The 18,161-nt window shown below is 41.4% G+C and overlaps 1 protein-coding gene across 1 annotated transcript in view; it reads right to left on the reverse strand.

The window, feature by feature from the left end:
- Window positions 1-18,161, reverse strand: part of GPC6 (glypican 6) — a 1,045,088-nt gene that overhangs the window by 119,461 nt on the left and 907,466 nt on the right. Inside the window, exon 7 of the mRNA XM_077483046.1 lies at window positions 17,412-17,441. Coding sequence (XP_077339172.1) covers window positions 17,412-17,441 — 30 coding nt within the window. The remainder of the gene's footprint in view (window positions 1-17,411; window positions 17,442-18,161) is intronic.

The raw sequence follows: 18,161 nt of genomic DNA on the forward strand, positions 1-18,161 counted from the left end.
ATGGTAATTTCGCTCAGTGTAGATCCAAAATAATAATAGTAATTTTCCCACAATGCTAATAAAATTTGCAGTGTTGAAATAATTCATTTTCCAGTCCACATACGAGTTTAGTGGTGTACTAAATAAAAAAGTTAGTGCATTTTGCATAGATGTATAATTGCTTTGTCTTTATTTATTGGTTGTGACCTTATATAAATAAAACTTACAGTGTGAACATAGTTGTAACTACCAATGCTGAAGGATAAGCTGTAGGACAGATTTAATACTCCCAATGCAAATCCTTTAAAAGAAACCTGAAACCAATTTAGAAAGTGTTCTGTGGTTGTGATGTTTCCTTTTAAAAGAAGACAGTTATACAAAATACAAACCTTTGAGCAACAAAAATCACTTATCTCCAGCATGAGCAAAATTCACAGTGTGTAAATGTTAGATAACACACAATTAAAGTTCTTTTGCAAGTTAATGTTTCACTTCCCGCTTTTAGCATTGGCATACGTTGTTTAATAGTCTGGAACAAATGGGTTACCGGTGAGGATAAAGTGGGTGAATAATTGAGGTATAGGGTGTCGGACTGGTAACATTATACATTTGCGTGGTTTAACAGAGAGCTTTTTCTGGATCCCGGGTAAAACATTAAATTGTACAAATGGTTTCACTGCTTTAATGTGCTATATAAAAAAATAAAGGTGACCTAAGAAGCAAAGGAATAAACTATTAGTCTTGTCAAATTATCTTTGATATCATTATAATTATTGTGTGTCTATGGTAAAGTAATTATTGTGTGTCTATGGTAAAATAACTATTGTGTGTCTATGGTAAAATAATTATTGTGTGTCTATTATAAAATAATTATTGTGTGTCTATGGTAATATAATTATTGTGTGACTATGGTAAAATAATCATTGTGTGACTATGGTAAAATAACTATTGTGTGTCTATGATAAAATAATTATTGTTTGTCTATGGTAAAATAACTATTCTGTGTCTATGGTAAAATCATTATTGTGTGTCTATGGTAAAATAATTATTGTGTGTCTATGGTAAAATAATTATTGTGTGTCTATGGTAAAATAACTATAGCACGTCTATCGTAAAATAACTATTGTGTGCCTATGATAAAAAAATGATTGTGTGTCTATGGTAAAATAAGTATGGTGCGTCTATCATAAAATAATTATTGTGTGTCTATGGTAAAATAATTATTGTGTGTCTATGGTAAAATAATTATTGTGTGTCTATGGTAAAATAATTATTGTGTGTCTATGGTAAACATAATCATTATGTGCCTATGGTAAAACAACTATTGTGTATCTATGATAAAATAATTATTGTGTTTAAATGGTAAAAATTGAACTATTATTACATTTACCTATAGTGAAAAACCAGGGTTACACAACTAGAAATGCAATGTTTTACACTATTAGTAAATTAGGAGATCTTAACATGGAGTGATTTCATATAGTCCCTTCTAGTAACCTCTAGGTGAAATGTTCTCAGCATATCCTTGACTTGATGAATATATAAATCCATCAAACTGACTGATCCAGGACTCAACCTGCCCTTAGGTTAATGACTATTCATTAGCTGCTGCTGTATCTTTACACACAAGGGATGGCAATATGCTGCTTGTAAGGAATACAACAGTGGAACACCCACCTATGGAAAATGCTAAAACAACATATTCCTTAGGCACCACGTATGGTGCATTATCAGGTCTGCCAGTTGAAATAATTATTGTATCCTGTTATGGTGCAAAACACTGGTGTGATTAGACTTTGGTGGAAGTAACCATTGCAGACTTATGTGTGGTATACTAGTATCAGGGATGTGACCCAATCAATATATTCAACTTGCCCACCTGAAAACTAGCATATGGTTGTCCTGACCTAAGTTGAAGTTGTGCCCTGCTATGGTCATAATAAATGAGTCATTTCCACACTTTTCAACATTGGAGCAGTTTTAATCCTTAATGACTATCCTTTTTTATGACCCTTAAAATGTAAAGTTGTTCTGCGCTGTGTGTGGATAAAATAATGAATGCGGCAGCTTGAAATAATTCCCATAAAGTTCAGAGCATAAGTGCGTCTAAGCTGAAACCCTGCACTGCCTCACCACTATTGCTGAAAATGACCAAGACCTCTGTGGTACTTTAATTCTTTATTTATTTTTTGTCAAAATGTAAAATATATATTTTTTTATCCAAAGTAAGTTTGGTTAAATAATTATGCACCAATACATTTTAATATTTGGTATTCTCCTTTTCAGTTAGCAGGTGGTGCTTTAAGCACCTTTTTACATGTTTTACAAAATCCTTATCTACTTTGCTGAGAAAAGGCCTGATCCTTTTACAGCTCAATATCCCAAGCTAAAGTTTACAAACACAACTAACTCCATTCACTTGTTTTCCCCCTGGACTGACTATTAGGCTCGGTTTCCACTAGTGCGACTTGTCATGCAACTTGGGACTGCAAAGTCGCATGACAAGTTGTTCCCCAAGATTCCCAATGAGCACCATTCATATCTGTGTGACTTCAAGTTGCAGCAACTTCAAAGTAGTCCCTGCACTACTTTGGTCCCACTTTGATGCGACTTGAGGTCCATAGACCTCAAGAATACACAGGCATTGTTTGCAGTCGCATCAAAGTCACCGAATAAAAAATCGACTTTCACGTCTCAATAGTGGAGACCTAGCCTCAAGATGGCTCAATCCAAAGTTTCAATCACAGGGTAAAGTAAAGTTCTTTTGCCTTAGAAACTTCATAGTGCTTCTGTGTCAAGGGTCAACTCGGTACTAAACTTTTATTTGCAAAGATATTATACAAATATCAAAAACAGTTGAAAACCAATATTTTCACTTTAAATATTAGCCACTTCAACCCCAGAAGAATTTTCCCCCTTCCTGAGCAGACCATTTTTTGTGATACAGCACTGCGTCGCTTTAACTGACAATTTGCACGGTCGTGGGACATTGTACCCAAACAAAATGTATATTCTCTTTTCCCCACAAATAGAGCTTTCTTTTGGTGGTATTTAATCACCTCTGCAGTTTTTATTTTTTGCGCTATAAACAAAAAAAGAGCGACAATTTTGAAAGAAACATAATATTTTGTATTTTTTGCTATAATAAATATCCCAACTTAAAAAAAAAAAAAGTTTCCTCAGTTTTGGAAAATATGTATTCTTCTACATATTTTTGGTAAAAAAAAAAGCAATAAGCATATATTGATTTATTTGCGCACAAGTTATAGTGTCTACAAAATAGGGGATAGATTTATGTAATTTTTATTATTATTTTTTCTACTAGTAATGGCGACGATCTGCGATTTTTATCAAGACTGCGATATTGTGGCGGACAGATCGGACACTTTTGACACTATTTTGGGGCCATTGACATTTATACAGCAAACAGTACTAAAAATAGCCATCGAATACTGTATAAATGTCACTGGCAGGTAAGATGTTACCACTAGGGGGCGATCAAGGGGTTAACTGTGTTCCCCAGGTGTGTTATAACTGTAAGGGGGATGGTACTGACTAGGGAAGGAGAGAGATCGGTGTTCATACTAAGTAGGAACACATGATCTGTCTCCTCTCCCCTCTGTCACGAGCGATTGCAGGTGCCCGGCGGTCATCGCATCCGCCAGGCACACGCATCGGTTTTGGGGAGACGTGGCAGTGATGTCTTAAAGAAGCGACGTACACCTACGGCAATTTGCGCAACCATGCTAACCTGCCTCAGTATAGCTGCGGCGGCTGGTCGGCTAGCGGTTAAGAGCATCTTTACCTTATCACTGTCAATGATGTAACTATTACATTGGCGACAGCATTGGCATGTATTATGTATGTGCATGTATATTTTATGTGACGAAAAAATTGCACCTACTACTATTTTGCAGGGTCCCTTTTGTTTGTGTGTGTGGTGTAAAATATATACACGCTCGACCCACATTAGGCATCTGTAAGATGCTAAAAATGAAGCCAGATATGGGGACAATGTCATTCATAGGTAGACACCAGATACAGGATAATTGGCGGTAAAGATGGTGGCAGTGATGGATCTCGGCACTGAAGCATACCTCCCAACTTTCTGAGATGGGAAGGAGGGACATGTATTATCAGAAGTGTGTAGGCACAGGACATGTCCCTGCCACGTCCCGCCAAAGGAGAAATATACAAAACAAATGATTGGTTAAACCCACAAGTGCTTTTTGCTACCACTATGATTCCTTTATATTGGCTTTTGAAATGTATAAATGCAGCAATTTAGAAATGGGATGAAAGGTTTAGCACCATTAAACACTTTTTGATAGATAAATAGTGCATTTTATATACCACTATATAGATTACACCAAAATGAGGGACAAATGAGGAGGAAAGAGGGACAGGGGGACTTTTTTCCAAATAAGAGCCAGTCTCTCAAAATCAGGAACAATTGGGAGCTATGTTGGAGGAAGCAAAACTTTTTAACAAGTCTGCCATAATATTGTATAGCTCTTGTTCTAGGAACCTGCGGCGGATTTAGTTCTGCTTTATACGTGCTATCTGAAATATTTCACAAGCTCTACTCTGTACTTTTTCATCATTTGTGGTTTTAAATGTGGTTAATCTGTTAGTTTACCCTACCTGGTCTGCCCAGGACTGTCACTGCTTTTTAGGCTCCAGCACATCCAGGGGTGACTATGTAGGAGTAGGAGCCACAAATGTACAAACATCAGCAAAATCATTTATAAAAATGAAACTCTTCCATTACATACAGTCTACTTTCATGCACACAACCTACCTTCAGGAAAAACTTCAATAAGATAGTGACTAGCAACAAGCAACAGTTGTACAATATAACATAGAGACTGCAGTGGTCAGGATTATGTCACATATAGCCCAGCATATATAATGCAGTAGTTTGGACTTTGTCACATACAGCCCAGCATACAGAGTGCAGTGGTCAGGAATTTGTCATATACAGTCCATTGTACAGAGCGCAGTGGTCAGGAACATGTCATATATAGCCCAGTATACACAGTTCAGTGGCCAAGATCATCTCATATACAGCCCAGCGTACACAGAGCAATGGTCAGGAACATGCCACATACAGCCCAATGTACAGAGTGCAGTGGCCAGTAACATTTCATATACAGCCCAGTGTACAGCTCAGTGTACACAGTGCAGTGGTCAGGCACTTGTCATTTGTAGCGCAGTGCACAGAGCGCAGTGGTTGGTTATAGTAGCCTATTGGAACCATAGGCTAGCTGCATTATCCCTCTGTACCCCCATCTGACTCTGACTGCACACTGCTGGGTATAGAGTTCCATAGTAGTGCTTGAAGCTTTGTCGGTTTATAATAAACATGTGGAACTTCCTCTTACCTGATTCCCCCCCACCCCTCCAGAGCCACATTTGGCAACTTTCAGGGGTGGGGCGAGTGGGGAGAAGGTACCTGTTTTTTACAGGTACCCTAGTCCTATTTCCATGAGACCGGGCCATGGCGAATTACGTGAGCAGCTCGGCCCCCTCCTCCTCCCTTATCCTTCCCCTTCTGCCAGGCCAGTTAGAGAACACAGCGCACTTCACACATGCGCAGTAGGGACATGGCTGTGAAGCCAAATGGCTACACTGCCGGGATCCCTCACCAGCAATGGCGGCGGCAGCACCTGACCAGCCAATGTAAACATTGGCTGCAATGGACTCCATGACAGGTAAAGCCCCTTTCACGTGGGGCTGTCCATTTTCCCTTCTCCACTTGTGTAACGGGGATTGCTCTGTTGATCCCCGCCGAGCCGGCGGATGACCAGGGACGTGCAGGGACGTCTGTGCAGGGACGGACCTGTCAGAGAGTCCGAACTTCCCTATGGGGGATCGGATGATTATGGACCACCTGTCTGTTTTCATCCGTCCTGCCAGACGGATGGAAAATAGGACATCCATCAGTCTGGATTTTGCGGAGCGGGGCGGATCGGATGTCAGCGGACATGTCACTGCTGACATCCGACGCTTCATAAAGCTGTATGGAGCGACTGTTCAGATCCGCCTGAAAAAACTGACAGGCGGATTTGAACGGTCCTAATTTTAAAAGTCAGCAGCTAAAGTATGTGTAGCTGCTAACTTTTAGTTTTTAAAGGGGCGAGCGGAACACCACTTTAATCTCATATTCAATCAGATCTTCAATCTCATTCCTGCATTAAGGCAGCCTTTTTCAACATCTGTAAGCAGATCTGCTGGCTAGGTTTTATGGCCCACCTACTGCGCAGGTTCCACCAATGGGTTCTCTCAACATTAATGTAGTTTTCCTTTGTTAAAGCACATCTAAACAAAATATGAATATATTGCAGGTTGCAAATACTGTGTAGTTTACCTGCCGATCACACCAGCTAATTTGTTATTTTTCAACTTCATTTAACAGACCAAGCAGTCTAGCAAAAGTAGCAATTAGAGGGTTGACAAACCATTTACCTGTGACAGGGGTGTTTACAATTATCATATTTTGTTAATTTAGTTAAAACAATTATATCAAATTGAATAAACATTTCTGTTTAACCAGTTCATGATCACCCTACGCAGATTTACTGCCCCAGGGTGGCCGCTCTGTCCTGGATCATGTACTAGGTATGCGATTCGGCACTGCCAGGTCTGGGGCGCACGCGTACGCTGGTGAAGACCCATTCCCGCTGTAATTGGACACAGCTGGAGCCAATCAGTTGGTCCGGTAGACCTGATGTCCCGGTGATTGTTAACGAGAGAGGCAGAATGAAAGAAGAAGGCAGATCGCCATTCTGCTAGTAGGGGAGACAGAGAGCTTGAGTTTCTGCTAAGCAGAAACACAGATCTATGTCTTCTCACAGCCAAACCACCCCCCACACAGTTAGAAAGCATTCCATAGGAGCAAATGTAATTTAATTTGTTTTGCTACAGGTATGCACAGATCTAAATTAAAACTAGAAAATTGTAGTCCCTTTACCCTATGAACATATTGAAGGGGAATTGTGCCAAAGGAGGTGCAGCTCTGCACAGAAACCAATCAGCTTTAATTATCAAAGCTAAATTGAAAAAGCTGATTGGTTACTATGCACAGCTGCACTAGATTTTGAGTGCACCAGTTTTAGTAAATCCCCCCCAGGTGTGCCTAATAGTTTATCAATAGTTCTGCAGTGGCAGAATCTTTATTAGGAGAGTCCCAGCTCCTCTATACTCAGTGAGGATGCGATGGACACAGAAACACACATAAATTACTTTTACTGTTTTCTTCCGCAAGCACCCATCAGATCATCCTTTCTGTCTGTACTGGTTGCACCTTTGGGTGCAGTGATACTGAGTGCACAAATGGCAGCAGACAGTTCACTTAGATAGGAACCTGTAAAATGTTTGCAGGCACAGATAACACGCCCTTACATTTAAGAAGACAAAACAATGGTGTTGTATGTAGTGTAACATCAATTCTGAAATATTCCGATTTTTTAATGACTTTATCATGTTGAATAAATTAGGAAAAACACACTAATGGTATTCTAATGTGAACAGTGTATGGTCACCTCTGTGACACTTTAGGCCTCAACCTACAATCTCACCCAGGCTGGAACATCTACATCTTTTCTTATGAGTATATAGCTACATGATTGGATTCTTATTGACTATATGTATTTTATGGTGCCTGCATACAATTGATTTTAATTCCCCTGTTGGTGTCTTGTGTGAGCTGAAGTCTAAGAACAGAAAGATAGTTTGACAAAGAGAAGCTGCTTGGTATACTTAAAAATAATAAATGACCTTTTCCGCTTTGTTACTTGTAATAATGAAGACGTTAATATGCAGTTCAGGACTTAAACATGGGAACGTGTGTATCTCTGCTTTGGTGTGGGATTTCCTCAATGACTCATTTACCCTTGCTTAGGGCTACCTATATACATAGCAGTCTTAAAATATACACAATCGTGAAACAGTTATTAATTTGTCCTAGAAAAATTATGTTAATTTTTAAGAAAAGCGATATTTGCAATAGACTAGAATATTGATTTGTGGAATTGGAACTTTATCACAATTGACATAAGCAAGTGATAAGATAGTAGTATTAAAAGGTTCATGGGCCTCTGGCAAGCTCTTTGTGTTGTATCAAACATATTACAGTTACAAGTGGTTTAGCTTACACCCCTTTAGATTTCTTCCTTTACATTGTTGGCCTATGTTGTATCCCCTTTAAACTATAGCTGTAGCCAGCATTGGCAATAAAACTTGTTCCCCCCTCCTAGGTCTGATGCTGTGTACCTCTACAGTAAAACTAGCATTGCTTCAACTAAGAACTGCTGCTGTTGCCTCTGTGTTGGAATAATGGTTGTGTGTACTGAACTTCTACTTTGCATCAGCCAGAATTAAGCTGGCTTAGACAAGTGGAATAATGTGTGCGACTTCTCAGCCAGCATTGAAGAGCTCTTAACTGTTTGGAATTGAACGAAAACAGAATAAAGTTTAGTTTTTTAATGCCTTTGTTGACCCCTACACACACCATTCTCAAGCCCGATACCAGATAAAAATGCTATGATGTTACTTATGCCCTTTTAGGTTTTTATACATCTATTCTAATGCTGCGTACAAACGTCTGACTTTCCGCCAGAGAAGGTCCAACGGAATCATTTCACCGGATATTCCGATCGTGTGTGGGATTCGTTTTCAAAAATTCTGACGGACCTAGAAATAGAACATGGTTTAAATCTTTCAGACGGAATTAATTCTTATCGGGAAAACCGTTCTTCTGTATGCTATTCCGACAGACCAAAAACAACGCAATGGCAGCTATTGGCTACTGGCTATTGAACTTATTTTTTCTAGTCCCGTTGTACGTCATCACGCACTAAGGGTCCATTTCAGCGGAACTCCGTTGGAACTCCATCGGAAAGACTGTCAGAGTTTATTCTGACGGAAAAAACGGTCATATTTACGCAGTATAAGGTATCAAAACATTTATGCTCAGTATGCACATAGTTGTGACATGCCATTTCCTGTACCTTGGGGCATCGTATTGGTATTACCCAGCACTGTTGTCTGTGTAATTTGGAAATAAATTGTTTTCTCTGTAATGTAGTTCTTTTATACAAAACCCTATATAACTAAGGAAACTGCCCAAGGTTTTGTAATGCGTTGATTTGTAACCTTTTAGTCATCCATTTGCCAACTAGTCTCAGGAGGAGGACTAACTAGCTGAAATGAAGTTTTCTGAAAAATCATTATTGTTCCTTCAAGACCAGGCTGTTACCAGGAGTTAATAAGGAGAGAATAAGATTGCCTGCCAGCATGTGGGGATCCTCTCCACACCAGGTGTGCGACCATAGTACTCACAAAGTGACAGAATTTGAGAAAATAATAAGCATTTCAGTGGAAAATTCCTATAAATGGACAACTTTAATCAAAGCAACCAGTTATACAACAGGGAAACCAACTATGTATTTCACACTATGGAGTTTATTTACTAAAGGAAAAACTTGCAGGAAAATAAAAAACAGCAGTTGTACATGATTGGATGATAAAATCAGGAGAGCTTCCCTTCATTTCAGATCTTCCGCCTCAAATCTAAAGCGACTGCACTTCCAAGTGCACTTCCAATTGCACCTGCAGTGCACTTGTAGTTCAAAGTGGAGTTGCCTTTAGTAAATCAACCCCTATGTTTCCACATTCAAAGTCATGTATGGAAAAATTGCTACTACTTTCTAGACCCAGGATTCTTGTGTCAGTTTACAAATAAGCACAATGATGTTTGTATATACTATGTCAAAAAGCATCCACAGATTGATCATGCGGCAGTTAATTATTCTAGCTGTCAGTCTAGTCTATGCAATCTAAATTATGCATCAAGTTGAGGCTGTGGTGTTTTTAACCTCCCTGGCGGTATGATTATTTTAGATTTTAGGTGCTGAAAGCGGTACCATTATATTGCATGGAAATTTGGCGTTTTATATTGTAGGCCTGTAAGGCCGCGTACACACGGGCGGATTGTCTGGCCAACTAAGTTCGTCAGACAATCCGACAGACAGTCCGTCCAAACTTTTGAATGAACGGACTTGCCCACACACGGCACTTTTTGAGCGGACTAACACGGCGGACTAAGTCCGCCATACAATCCGCTCTACTTTTGAAATGAACGGACTCGCCCACACACGCGGAGAAAAGTCCGCTCATTTCGAGCGCGTCTCCAGGTAGGCGGGGCCCGCGAAGGAGACGTCGCTGGCCCCGCCGCCTGGAATGGACTTAAAGGGGAACCCCAATGCCGAAAAAAATCGGCGTGGGGGTGCCCCCCAAGTCCACAACAGACCCTTGTCCGAGCACGCTACCCGGCCGGCCAGGAAAGGGGGGCGAGCGAGCGCCCCCCCTCCTGAGCCGTACCAGGCCGCGTGCCCTCAACATGGGGGGTGCCTTGGGGAAGGGGGGGCCGCGCCGCCCCCCACCCCAAAGCACCTTGTCCCCATGTTGATGAGGACAAGGGCCTCTTCCCGACAACCCTGGCCGTTGATTGTCGGGGTCTGCGGGCGGGGGGCTTATCGGAATCCGGGAGCCCCCTTTAATAAGGGGGCCTCCGGATACCGGCCCCCCACCCTATGTGAATGAGTATGGGGTACAATGTACCCCTACCCATTCACCTGTAAAATAAAAGTACCAAAAAAAAACACAACACACGAGATAAAATATTTTATTGCACAGCTCCGGGGGTCTTCTGTCTTCGGGGGTCTTCTCGCCGGACTCCTCCGCTATCTTCTTGTAGCTCTTTTGCTAGCGGAGGAGTCCGGCTTTCTTCCTCCCCGCCGCCGGCCTCTTCTCCCGACTTCGGGGGTCTTGTCCCCCTCTTTGGTTCTTCTGCCGGGCCACCGCGCCTTCTTATAGCTCTTTTACAGGCGGTGGCCCAGTCTTCTGTCGCCGCTGTCGCCTCCTCCGCCGCCGCCTTCCGTTCTTCTTCTTCTTCTTCTTCTTCTCCAGGAGATGTTGCCTCGACGATCTCTCCGGCCGGAATGCCAGAGCCGCGCTGCGCGGCCACTTATATAGTGACAATGGGGCGGTGTCACATGGTATATATCACATGGGTTGGTGTCACATGGTGACCCCGCCCCCTTATGATGTCATAGTTCCCATGTGACATCAACCCATGTGACCAACCCATGTGACATATACCATGTGACACCGCCCCATTGTCACTATATAAGTGGCCGCGCAGCGCGGCCCTGGCATTCCGGCCGGAGAGATCGTCGAGGCAACATCTCCTGGAGAAGAAGAAGAAGAAGAAGAACGGAAGGCGGCGGCGGCGGCGGCGGCGGCGGCGGCGACAGCGGCGACAGAAGACCGGGCCACCGCCTGTAAAAGAGCTATAAGAAGGCGCGGTGGCCCGGCAGAAGAACCGAAGAGGGGGACAAGACCCCCGAAGTCGGGAGAAGAGGCCGGCGGCGGGGAGGAAGAAAGCCGGACTCCTCCGCTAGCAAAAGAGCTACAAAAAGATAGCGGAGGAGTCCGGCGAGAAGACCCCCGAAGACGGAAGACCCCCGGAGCTGTGCAATAAAATATTTTATCTCGTGTGTTGTGTTTTTTTTTTGGTACTTTTATTTTACAGGTGAATGGGTAGGGGTACATTGTACCCCATACTCATTCACATAGGGTGGGGGGCCGGTATCCGGGGGCCCCCTTATTAAAGGGGGCTCCCGGATTCCGATAAGCCCCCCGCCCGCAGACCCCGACAACCAACGGCCAGGGTTGTCGGGAAGAGGCCCTTGTCCTCATCAACATGGGGACAAGGTGCTTTGGGGGTGGGGGGCCGTGCGGCCCCCCCTTCCCCAAGGCACCCCCCATGTTGAGGGCACGCGGCCTGGTACGGCTCAGGAGGGGGGGGGGGCGCTCGCTCGCCCCCCTTTCCTGGCCGGCCGGGTAGCGTGCTCGGACAAGGGTCTGTTGTGGACTTGGGGGGCACCCCCACGCTGATTTTTTTTGGCGTTGGGGTTCCCCTTTAAGTCCATACCAGGCGGTGGGGCCCGCGACGTCTCCGTCGCGTGCTCCGCCTACCTGGATACCCACTCGAAATGAGCAGACTTTTCTCCGGGCGGGAAAAGTCCGCTCATTTCGAAAGTACAGCGGACTGGCACACACACGGGCGGACTGTCCGCTCAAACCAAGTTTGGACGGACAATCTTACGGAAATTCCGTAAGACTTTGTTCGTCAGACTGTCCGCTGAAAAAGTCCGCTGAAGCCCACACACGAGCGGACTGTCCGCTCAAATGTGTTTCGGCGGACTAAGTTGGGCAGACAGTCCGCCCGTGTGTACGCGGCCTAATTCTTATAAATAACTCACTTAAGTCCATCCAAACAAGAGTTTAGTAGGCATCCCGGGTATGATAAAGTTTGAAACACAAAATAATAAATTATAATATATAATAAATAACTATGAATAATTATAACAAATAATAATATAATAATAATAAAAATTATTCAATAATGTAATCAAATCAAAAACACTGAAATCTGCTCAGTTGCAGAATTGTCGCTGTCATTAGATTTAGTGTTTGATGACGAATTTCCCCACAAATTACTATCGCTCAATTCTGCAAGTGATTCTAATTTATTATCGCTGTTTTCTAGCTGGTCTAAAAGCACTTTTGATGTAAACTGACATTTTTTGGTTGCTATGGACAATCTCCAGTTTCCTGGCATAAAGAATAGTATTGATAATATAAAACTGCATGCAAGACACTGAACAAACCACTAGGGACAAAGGGGATGTGTAATTATTTGATACAGTTCTGTAATCTGTAAGATTACAGTATACTGTATCTATACTGTTTTTTTTTTACTTTTTGAATTTGGCACCGAACTCCGTTCCCGTGTGTCGCAACGCTTGCAGGGAAAGGAGCTCAGCACTGTGACAGATCGAGCGAGACATGGGGGCTCGCAGATCTCAGCGGGGAGACATTGCATGATCCAGGGGACAAGGTAAGTAACCTCTACATGGATCCTGCAATGCGATCCTGAGTCTGGCTCAGGGTTACCGCTTTTGGTACTGAAATCTCACCCCAAGCCAAACTCGGGAATACCGTCAGGGAGGCTACACAATTATACTATGGGGGGAGTTAGAGCAAAAATTCTAGGGCCATACTTCATGGTTAACTCTACAATAATAACGTGAAGACTTTTAAAGCATCACTTATGAAAAAATGTAGGTATTGTAATTTTTTGCTTTGCCATGTTTGGTATATATTTACGTGACAAAAGTGCATATTTTATAATTTACCAAAAAGATGGGCATTGCATTCTGTTTGTGTGCGCTAAAATGTACTTTGTTCTCAAAGGCTTTGGCTTTAAAAAAATAAAGTATGGAGATTTTAAAGCCCAACTCTAGGCCACTCAGAAATTATGCCTTACAGTGGGCCTGTGCCTGCATTGCAACAGTCAATAGCTTGCTTTGTAAAGGGGACATGAGAAACAGTTTTACTGACCAGGTCCTCTGCACTCCTGGCAGATGACGATCCCTCAGAAGCTGCGGGGACTAGTCTAGCTGTGGGGAGGAGTAGAGGTTCAGATAAGTACAGTTGATCTTCTTTTTGATGTCCTAGGCCTAAATGAGCGAATATCCCTTGCAGTGGGGCTTGTCAGGAGTTGGGTTTTAAAGTGATATTAAACAGAGAAGTGTTAATTGCCATAATTCATTCACATAAATCATATATATCATGCCACTGTATTTGTTTTTTGTTTTTTTTTAAATCCTCTAAGTTCCTTATTTCTGAAGTGCCATTGCATGGTCAAATGATCTTTCCCTGTTCTTTGGTATCTGCATGGAAAGATCCTTGGAAAGGGCTTCTAATGCTTTGCTGATGTATGCTCTCTACAGTGTGAATCTGTGTCTGGCCAGCCCTGATTATTGCTGTGTCAGTCACATGACAGTTTCAGAAGAGCAATTCAAATTCGATTATAAATATCAAATAACTGTTTAACAGATCCAAATAATTCTTTATTGAACATCAATTGTGTATTTTTTGTACATTAATATGGTTTAGGTGGAGTAAAAGGTGACTCGTGTCCCATACACATGATTGGAAATTCCACAAGCAAAAGTCTGATGTGAGCTTTTGGTTGGAAATTCCGACCATGTGTATGCTCCATCGGACTTTTGCTGGCGGAATTCCCGCCAGCAAAATATTGAGATCGGGTTCTCAATTTTTCGGTCGGAAAAAGGTCAGATTGGAAATTCTGGTCATCTGTAGCAATTCCGACGCACAAATTTCATACGCATGCTCGGAAACAATTCGACACATGCTCTGAAGCATTGAACTTCATTTTTTTGGCTCATCGTAGTGTTCTACGTCACCCTGTTCTTGACAGTCGAAAGTTCAGAGAACTTTTGTGTGGCCGTGTGTATGCAAGCCAAGCTTGAGCGGAATTCCGTCGGAAAAACCATCCAAGTTTTTTCCGAAGGAAAATCCAATCGTGTGTACGCAGCATCACTCTATCTTTCACTATGTTCAGATGCAATCTGCAGCTAATGCTCTTTTTATTTACTTGCGGGTATTAGCAATTCCATTTGATATATACAGCTGTGCACATAGGTTTACATTCCCTGGCAGAATTTATGATTTCTTGGCCATTTTGCAGAGAATATGAATGATAACACAAACATTTTTCTTTCACTCATAGTTAGTGTTTGGCAGAAGCCATTTATTATCAATCAACTGTGTTTACTCTTTTTAAATCATAATGGCAACAGAAATTACCCAAATGACCCTGATATAAAGTTTACATACCCCAGGTCTTAATACCGTGTATTGCCCCCTTTAACCTCAATGACAGCTTGAAGTCTTTTGTGGTATTTGTGGATGAGGCTCTTTATCTTCTCAGTATGTAAAGCTGCCCATTACTCTTGGCAAAAAGCCTCCAGTTCCTGTAAATTCTTGGGCTATCTTGCATGAACTGCACGTTTTAGATCTCCCCAGAGTGCCTCAATGATGTTGAGGTCAGGAGACTGAGATGGCCACTCTAGAGCCTTCACTTTATTCTGCTGTAGCAAATGACAGGTCAACTTGGCCATTTTGGATCATTGTCATTGGAATGTCCAAGTACGTCCCATGTGAAGCTTCCTGGCTGATGACTGCAAATGTTCCTCCAGTATTTTTTGATAACATACTGCATTCATCTTGCCATCAGTTTTGACCAAATTTTCTGTGCCTTTGTAGCTCACATTTCCCCAAAACATCAGCAATCCACCTCCGTGTTTCAAAGTAGGAATGGTGTACCTTTCATCATAGGCTTTGTTGACTCCTCTCCAAATGTAACATTTATAGTTGTGGCCAAAGAGCTAAATTTTGGTCTCATCACTCCAAATGACTGTGCCAGAAGGTTTGAGGCTTGTCTCTGTGCTGTTTGGCATATTATAAGTGGGATACTTAGTGACATTTGCGTAGTAATGGCTTTCTTCTGGCGACTCGACCATGCAGCCCATCTTTTTTCAAGTGCCTCCTTTTTGTGCATCTTGAGCCACACCACATGTTTTTTAGAGAGTCCTGTATTTCACCAGAAGTTATATGTGGGTTTTTCTTTGCATCCCAAACAATTTTCCTGGCAGTTGTGCCTGAAATTTTAGTTGGTCTACCTGACCATGGTTTGGTTTCAACAGATCCCCTCATTTTCCACTTCTTGATTAGTGTTTGAACATTGCTGATTGGCATTCTCAATTCTTTGGATATCTTTTTTACATCCCTTTCCTGTTTTATACAGTTCAGCTACCTTTTCCCGCACATCCTTTGACAATTCTTTTGCTTTCCCTAGGACTCAGAATCCAGAAATGTTAGTGCAGCACTGGATGAAAGATGCAAGGGTCTGCCAGGAGTCCAGAAACTCATTGACCTTTTATACCTGCACACACTAATTACAAGCAAACAGATCATTGGTGAGGATGGTTACCTTTAATAGCCATTCAAATCCCCTTGTGTCAACTTGTGTGCATGTTATCAGGCCAAAATCACCAGGGTATGTAATCTTTGTATCAGGGTCATTTGGGTAGTTTCTGTTGCCATTATGATTTAAAAAGAGTAAACACAGTTGATTGATAATAAATGGCTTCATCCAAACACAAACCATGAGTGAAAGAAATGTTTTTATGTTATCATTCATATTCTCTAAAAAATGGCCAAGAAATCATAAATTCTGCCAGAGTATGTATAATACTGATTTATATTACAGATATGCGTTTTTGTGAATGTAATCAATCAACATACTATATCCCACCCCCATAGTGTTTAGCAATAGGAAGACATGGAGGAGAAGGGAGGGAAAGAGTGCCATTTACCACTGTGTACATGCTTACATAGTTTATAGCCATGTGGGCTGCATGGATAAGTAAAGGGGCAAATTAAGAGTTTAGTAGGGAATTGGAATTTAAACATGCTCTGTAGAGGACACCAGCTAGTCTACACAATCTCAAACTGCAGTGGGGACACAGAAAATGGGAAGGACAGCTGAAGACAGGATCAATCAGGTAGCTTTTACTCTACACTCAATGACTGCTTTAGTGGCTTTGTGAGTAGAAACACTCTGTTATATACCATGTAATGACAGTTTTTCATGGCCTGGGTTTAATGACACTTTAAGCAATTTTCTAGTTAAAAAATACTGTTAACATGTGAACCAATACCCCCAAACATTAAATGTTTTCCTATTTGAGCCCCAAACCCAAACTTCTTTCCCTAGGTATCCAGCCAGTGTGAGGACCACTGCTCTTTGTGTAAAATCCGTGTTCTCTCTGTATCATTAGCAGATTATTTTGTAGGTGGTTTGTCTGCGAATCATTTTGTCAGTGCTAAGGCAAAGCTAATAACGTCAACGGGAAGTTCAAGAAAGCCACAATTTTTTTTGAAAGGGATACTTTCATGAAAGGCTCTTTAAATGTCAACTCTCTCTCTCTATCAGGCTTTATATTTCCATGTAATTGTTCCAGGGCAACCTATGGAGTCATACAGCATGAGCATTCCATATGTGATTGGTTTTATATCTTTACAAATATTGTGCTGACAGCATCCATGCATCAGTTCAACACTTCTAGCGCATGGAAATAAAACCTGCTTAATGGAAATGCAAATGTGACAATACGTTCTCCTCTTACTTTATTTACCAGTCAATTTCAAGCAAACATCTGGAGGAACTGATCTTAAATCTCATCATTAGGAACAAAGTAGCCGTGTTTCCAATAAATAAGACATTTATAGAGGGATGAGCTGGATGTGAGTTAGTAGCAGATGCTTATGCGCTCATTAAAATCAGATGATTGTTTCCTGCACTTTACATTACTCAGGAGAAAGTCTGTTCTAAGGCAAGGCAATGTTACTGGAAATGAGAGATAAAAAGGAAACAATAGACAATAACAAAATAAAGCTATAAAATGAAAATGACAAGAGGTAAAGAAACTTACACGATACTGCATCATCCTCCACACGTTCCTCTGCAAAGCCATTGGATGCGTTGAAAAGAGGAAAAGGAAAAGTGAATGTCACATATTTTCATATAAGGCTTGTTAAAAATTAATATCACACACTTCTTATGAAAGGCTTTTTAAAACAGCAAATCCAATATCATAAATGTGTAGAAAAGTTTAACATTTGGCCTCTATCTAGTATAATAATTAGTTAGCTAATTAGAAAAATATGTTTACTATTATAATTACGTTTTTATTTTAAATAATGCTAAAAAAAATAACCAACAAATACATTATAATAATGCTAATAATTCATGTAAATTACAAATATCAATAGCTAACTCCAGTCCGATTTTGTTTTCTTTAGTTTTACATGGGGTGTGGAAGGGTGAAGATTTCTGCCAGGTTTTTATTTCTGTCTGTGGCCACTTTGGGAAGATTTTTCCTCGTTCCTTTCCTATGACATCTGTATGGCAAATGGGGGAGCAAACTTGTCACAGGAAAAGGAACTCACAAACTGAAATAAATAATGTCAAAAGTTCTAACCCTTCCTCACTGAAAATATATTTTTGTTTTGCCTGCATGCCCATTATAGTGATTTTCCATCAAATCCTGCCCTAGCATATAGGCATATACTGTGTATATATTTGTAACTATTTAGAAAACTGGTTGTATGTTGTAATTTTGGGTGGAGATGTTGGGGAGAAAAAATATAAGATATGGTTGCCTTTACTGTTCTGCTTTTTC

This window comes from Lithobates pipiens, unplaced genomic scaffold (assembly GCF_037356315.1).
Source record: "Lithobates pipiens isolate NorthernLeopardFrog02 unplaced genomic scaffold, aLitPip1_a1.2 Scaffold_16, whole genome shotgun sequence".
Taxonomy (NCBI): domain Eukaryota; kingdom Metazoa; phylum Chordata; class Amphibia; order Anura; family Ranidae; genus Lithobates; species Lithobates pipiens.